This window comes from Dipodomys ordii, unplaced genomic scaffold, assembly GCF_000151885.1.
Source record: "Dipodomys ordii isolate 6190 unplaced genomic scaffold, Dord_2.0 Scaffold1, whole genome shotgun sequence".
In the NCBI taxonomy this organism is placed as follows: Eukaryota; Metazoa; Chordata; class Mammalia; order Rodentia; family Heteromyidae; genus Dipodomys; species Dipodomys ordii.
Window position 1 is genome coordinate 61,700,387 of NW_012267217.1, and position 6,871 is coordinate 61,707,257.

At 43.1% G+C, this 6,871-nt stretch overlaps 1 protein-coding gene across 1 annotated transcript in view; it reads left to right on the forward strand.

The window, feature by feature from the left end:
* The first annotated feature begins 1,000 nt into the window (after positions 1-1,000).
* The window catches only part of LOC105988876 (nuclear autoantigen Sp-100-like), a 51,042-nt gene continuing 45,171 nt past the window's right edge, over positions 1,001-6,871 (forward strand). The window contains exon 1 of the mRNA XM_013020671.1: positions 1,001-1,177. Within this exon, the coding sequence (XP_012876125.1) occupies positions 1,110-1,177 (68 nt within the window). The 5' untranslated portion in view covers positions 1,001-1,109. The remainder of the gene's footprint in view (positions 1,178-6,871) is intronic.

Below are 6,871 nucleotides of genomic sequence, written 5' to 3' on the forward strand. Positions count from 1 at the left end.
GAGCTGCTAGGATTACAGGCGTGAACCACTGACCTCCCGGCTTCCTCTATAATAACTTGATCAGAGGAAGACGAAGGCCTTCAACCCAAAAGCCTAGCATTTAAAATTTTTCACTTCTGGGAAGGTGGCTCAGTGGTAGAGTGCTTGCCTTGCATGCATGAGGCCCTGGGTTCAATTCCTTAGCACCATATAAACAGAAAAAGCCAGAAGTGGCGCTGTGGCTCAAGTGGTGGAGTACTTGCCTTGAGCTGAAGAGCTGAGGGACAGCGCCCAGGCCCAGAGTTCAGACCCCACAACCGGAACCAAAAAAAAAAAAAATTCACTTTTGTTTTATTTTTACTTTTAACCAGGGTGGGTTATAGAAATCACAAATTGTAGAAATTCTCTTGTCTCCAATAAGAGGAAATTTAAAATCCAAAAAATTAACATGAATATTTTAATATTTATATAATATAATGCCTTAATATTTATACTAGGGCTTGAACTCAAGACCTTGTGCTCTTGCTTGGCTTTTTCCCTCAAGGCTGGTGCTGTACCACTTGAGCCAGACCTCGACTTCTGGCTTTTTGTGCTGGTTAATTGGAGATGGAGATCTCAGCCTCCTGAGTGGCTAGGATTACAGGTGGGAGCCGGTGCCACCCAGCTTCCTTTCCTTTTGAGAGGGGATTTTTTTTTTTGTCTGATAAGCTTTGTCTTGTCCACCCATCATCCCAGCAATATTTAGATTTTTGTGTAGCATTCAGCACGTCGGGGAGAATCTCAGTCTTTCTTGACTCACTCTTCCAAATCAGCCTGAGTATTGTTTGCCACCTTCAGTGGTTGATCTCTCACCCGTGCACGAGCCTAGGGAAGCTCAGGCCAAACTTTCCACTTGGATACAATATTGTTTACATTTCCTGTCTTACCGGACACTGAACTGTTTCCGTGGGAGCTTCTGTAGTTCGGAAGTTCTGTTCCGATCCTTATTTGTTCTGTGAGCCTCATGGATGGTTCAATAAGGGACCCCACTAGCTGGGGTGTTTATATGCTCTTTCTTCTCTACCATTGGCTGGTGATGGCCTCTCTGTCCAACGCAGCACCACAAACCATACGTGCGAAGTGCTGTCACCATGTGTCACAATGACAGCATCATTTGGGGAAGGATTTCTGGTTGCTGCTTCTGGGTGCATTGGCAAATGTAAGTCTAACTCTAGAGCCAGGCGCTGGTGGCTCAAGTCTGTAATCCTAGCTACTCAGGTTTTTGTTGTTGTTGTTGTTTGTTTGGTTTTGGTTTTTTGTTGGCTCTGGAGCTTGAACTCAGGGCCTGGGAACTTAAGCTTTTTTTGCTCCAGTCTGGTGCTCTATTACTTGAACCACAGATCCCCTTTGGATTTTTTGGTGCTTAATTGGAGATAAAAAAAAGTCTCCTGGACTTTCCTGCCTGGGCTGGCTTTGAATCACAATCCTCCGATCTCAGCCTCTTGAGTAACTAGGATTACAGGCGTGAACCACCTGGCTCTTGTATTTTGCTCAATTTCTCTATAAACCAACAACTTTTTGGTTTTATTGATTTACTATTTTTTGTTTGGGATTCTGTTTTTCTTCACTTATATTTCTCTGTTTTCTTTCTTAGTTCCTTTCACTAGTTTGAAGTGATTGCTCTGTTTTAATGTCTTCTTGCCTTGATTTAAAACTTAATTTTTCAGTACTTCTTTTTTCCTAATGCATGAGTTTTAGGCCATAAATCCTCATCTCTGAGCTACTTGGTTTGTTTGCTTTTTTATAAGTAACAGTTCCATTGGAGTTATTATACTTCTTAACTATTTCTAGTTTTATATTTTGGTTTGCTGTTTAACCTAAGGTGTTTGTAGGTGCCTTCATATTTTCTCAGTGGAGAGAGTGTGGCATCTTCCTTTGCCTTTGGGTTATTTCCTCTATCACATTGTGATTAGAAATGTGTTCCTCAAGAGTTCAGTTATTGGGCGTCTACTGTTACTTCTTTTGCGATTTAATCCTGGTTACTGCTGAGGTGTCTCATGTCTGAAAAACAGTCCAGTGTGTTAACTAGTGTCAGGTAGGGAGGAGCAGGGAAGGTAGAGGGGAGACTCGAAACTTCTAACTTGTTTGGAAGTAGAGATGTGGCTTAAAGCAGTAGAGCACTAATCTTGAGCAGGAAGTCTCAGGGACAGCCCCAGGCCCTGAGTTCAAGCCCCATGACCAAAAAACATTGACTTTTAGCAAGCCATGAAAAAGCTATTGATATCTCTCCATGTCTTCAGTCACCTGATAACAATTTCTAAACTAAAAATTGTAACGATGTTACCTTCCTTTAATGCAGTGAGGTTACATCTGGATGAGTGCAGATCTAGTGAGCACATGGGGTGTAAAAGAGTGGGCTGATTTCCAACCATGAGTAAAGGAAGCTCTGGGAGAGAGCTGCGCTCTCTCTGAACACACAAAGCATAGGGATGTATGTATGCACACAAAGATGTACACGCCACACAGGCTCTCAATACATAACACATATTTCCTACAGTAGACCCTTGGGATCCACTGGTATACAGTTCTTAGGAGACTGCCTTCAAGGGAAAACTGCACATGCTCAGGTTGCACAGAGTTCAGTGCTACACTGTAGTTTCTAGATTCGTTTTTCCCACATTGTCGTCCAACTTCTGCTCAAGACATATCTCCCTTCAACAAATCTAAAACTTTCACCATATCACTTAAATTAAGCACACATTAACGTTGACCTTTCGTTGGGGGCATCATTTGCTTTTGGGGAGTCATAATTCCACAGAATAAGGGCAAGAGAGCCCTTAGCAGATCACATAATGATGTGAAAACTAGTGACAATAATGTGGGCGTGAGAATTTCTCCATATCAATTGAGATGAGCAATTCCCAGAGAAGGCAGGGGAATTTAAACGTTAAAGTCTTTTTGATTAAAAGGAAGTATCATTTGTTACATGGCCAAGTCCATGTGTAATAAATCTGTGAGTAAGGCGGGCTCACTGTATTCCTGTAGAGGTGGCACAGGGCAGGCCGCGCTCAGGTGCATATTTCTGAGCATGTGCAGTTAAGGTCATAGGCACCTGTTTAGGGAAGGAAAGATGGTGGCCACATTTGTGAGCATGAGCAGTTCAATGTCATAGAAAGATGGATGACAGTTGCTACGATTCCAGGTAAGAGCCACCAGTGCTGGCATGTTCTTAAAGTATTTCATGTTTATGCATTTAGATTTTTTCTGCAGTATGGTAAATGTGTCATACTGTATGCTTCTGGGCATGCTCACTTTATATTATGAATTAAGTTTATTTGAGATCATCTAGAAGAATGAGTTGGTGCCCTCAGCCTGGTTCCTGATAGGTGTCTCCAAAGAGTTTTAGCCAAAACCATTGGAAAGAACAAGTATGAGAGGGCGTTTAACAGTCTTTAAAGAAAACATCCCTCCATTTCCTCCATAAATACAGGAGTTTGTCTCATGGTGTCTGCTGGGCTACATTGTCATCCTGGCTTTTCCATATACTTAAAAAAAAATCTTCACCATCTAAAACACCTTTATTTCACTTTCACACTTTCAGGAGTATTTAGATATATTCAGAATAAGGTTCAAAATGATGTCACTGAAACTTTGGACACTTTTCTTCCTTACGGTTTTTCATTCCATGTCTACCATAAAAATTCCAGCTTCAATGAGGTGTTACTCCTCTGTTTGGTTTTACTTTCTAGAAGCTTCATCATATTTTTATTCTTGATGTTCTAGATTTTTATTCTAGAATAAGTAGAAATGGGTTTTGGTCTTCATAAGCTCTCATAGCTCATGTATAATTATGTATAATTTACTTTGGCGGATGCAGAACTTTTAAGTAGAATATATCTAAAATTGAAGAATTGTTTGTCATATTACAGAAATAATCTAAACACAAACATCATAAAATAAGTTAAGAATATACCAGGCACTGGTGGCTCAAACCTGTAATCCTAGCTACTTAGGAGGCTGAGGTCTGAAGGACCAAACCCAGCACAGGCAGAAAAGGCTGACAGACTCCATCTCCAACTAGCCAACAAGAAGCAGAGCTGGAGGCATGGCTCAACAAGTAGAGAGAACCCCAGCTGTGAGCAAGAAAGTTGAAGGGTTGGCTCAAGTGTTGGAGCAAGCACGAGGTCCTAGTTCAAATCCTAGCACCACCATCATCAAAAAAGAAGAAGAAAAAGGAACAGTGACTGAAAGTTCAGGTGCCTCACTGTAATCATATTTTTTCCTTCCCCCCCCCAGTGTTTTGAGGTTTAGTTGTTAAAAAACTGTAAACTTTACTGTGCACAACATGTGAAGTGAGTATACAATCAGTTGACATATTTATTGACTTATGTAGTTACCTTTTTGGTATGGTAAGAATATTTAACAGTACTCTTTTAGAAAATTTCAGTGACATAATGCAAATTGTTATAGTCACTATGCTTATTCATATCCACTATCATATCATCTATTTATTTTTCACGGGAAACTATAGTCTTTGACCAACATCAGTCCATTTCCCTATACCCAGCCCTTGGTGACCACCATTCTATGTTTTGCCATTTTTATATTTCTACAAGTTTTCACATATAAGTGAGATCACACAATATCTGTCTTTTCTCTGGATATAATGCCCTTGAGATTCATCCATGTTGTAGCAAGTAGCACATTTTCCTTTTTTTCCTGACTGGTCAATATTCCATTGTATGTATATATATAAAATATTCATATGTTACATATAATATATTTATGGGTACATCACATATGTGTGTATACATTGACAGATTGCTTCCTTTTTATGCTGTCAGTATTGTGAATAAAGCTACAATGAATGAGGGAAGTATAAATATCTCTTTGATGCACAGATTTTATTTCTTTTCTTTTTTTTTTGCCAGTCTTGGGGCTTGAACTCAGGGCCTATGGACTGTCCCTGAACCTCTTTGTGCTCAAGGCTAGCACTCTACCACTTGTGGCTTTTTCTGAGTAGTTTACTGGAGATAAGACTCTCACAGACTTTTCTGCCCCAGCTGGCTTCAAACCGTGATCCTCAGATCTCAGCCTCCTGAGTAGCTAGGATGACAGGCGTGAGCCACCAGCATCTGAACAGATTTACTTTTGTTTTGAATATATATCCAACTATGGGACTGTTGTGACATATGGTGCTTTTATTATTTTGTGCAACCTCCATACTGTTTTCTATAATCATTGTACTAATTTTCGTTCCCACTGACATTGTACAAGGGTTCCCTCTTCTGCGTATTCTGTGTGACATTTACCATCCTAGCAATAATCTCTTCCAGCCTTTGAAAGTTTGTTTTGACAAGGATCTTCCCCAGTCAGTCCAGTCTGGAGTTCTGGATGGGCTAGCTAGTAGCAGCCACATGAAATAAGGCTTGCTGTTAAGGTCTCTAATTTAACAGTGTCACTGTCCATGCTCTGGGAATGACAGGCGTCGATGACTGGTTTCTGTGGTGAGGAAGCACCGTGGCTGGGCTCTGTGATTGCACAAGCTCTGCTCTGCTATTGAGAAAGGCCAAGTTTGGGCCTTGTAATCAGGCATGGCTCCACCATGTGCTCCATACTTCGGTGGGCTGATGGGAATGGGTTCTCCTTTGGGCTGGGCTTCTGGCCAGTTGGGGTGGGGGGAATCACAGAATCCAGATACTACAGGACCTCAACTGTGTCCCAAAATTGATGCTTTGAGGCAGCTGATCTTAGTCAGATGGTGTCACGTTTCACAGTTGCTGGTCAGTGTCACAGGCTTTGCCACACAGCCAGGTGAGGTCACTGGCTGACTCTGTGGCTGAGCTGGGTTGCAGGCTGTGCTTCTCTGTGGGTCAGGATCATTGACTGGATTCATGCCCAGTCAGTACTGTGGACTACACGAAACATTCAGACAAGATTCTTAAGCCTGGGCCAAATGGGATCGCACACAGTGCTCAACATTTGGGAGGAATTTCCAGGCTGGTTTCCTGCCTGTGCAGGTTGAGTTACAGATTGGGCTCCGAGGATGCACAGATTCACAGTGTGTGCTCTTTGGTCCTAGGGGTCAGAGGCTCCAGAGGGTCAGTGAGGCAAGACATCAGTGTGGTCACCTGTTTAGTCGCTGACAGGGCTCTTGAGCTAGGCAGTGTCACTGTGTGGGGTCTCCGGTCTGTCAAACCAGATCAGCTCCTTTGGCTTGCTGCCCAGGTGAGGCCAGAGGCTGGCTTCTGAGGCTGGGTGGTGGTTGGTATTGGGCTGTTTGGTTGGATAAAGCCAGAACCTGTGCTCTGAAGTCCAGGTAAAGCCAACAGTCTGGCCTAGGCAATAGGCTGGGCTCTGTGTGCTCCTTTGGACTACAGGCTAGGGACACAGCCAGGCAGACATGCTGAACATGCTCACTGCCCCGGGGAGCCACCAGCTCTGCAAGCCCACAGATCTGCCGCTGGAGTCCTGATGGGCGTCATGTGACAGGAGCCCAGCGCCATCCCTGCCCCCTTCTTTGCTTATAGGTGAACTCAGGGACCTAGCTTGCCAATCCCTTCGGTGTACTCCATTAGATAAGACAGAAAAAAGCTTCCCAGAAAGTACCTTGGAATTCTGGAGAGATTGGATGTACCACTTGGGGTCTGTTTTTCCCTCTGGAGAAACCTTAAGCCCAGGGGTACTGTCCCGGCAAGGCCTGTGCTGGTCTGAGGAGCGGCAACGTGGCCCAAGTGAAATTGTCCCTGTGCTCTTCTTTCTTTTTTTTTTTTGTCGGTCATGGGGCTTGAACTCTGGGTGTGGGTGATGTCCCTGAACTCTTCAGCTCAAGGCTTGTGCTCTACCACTTGAGCCATAGCACCACTTCTGGTTTTCGGGTTTATTGGAGATAAGAATCTCACAGACTTTCCTG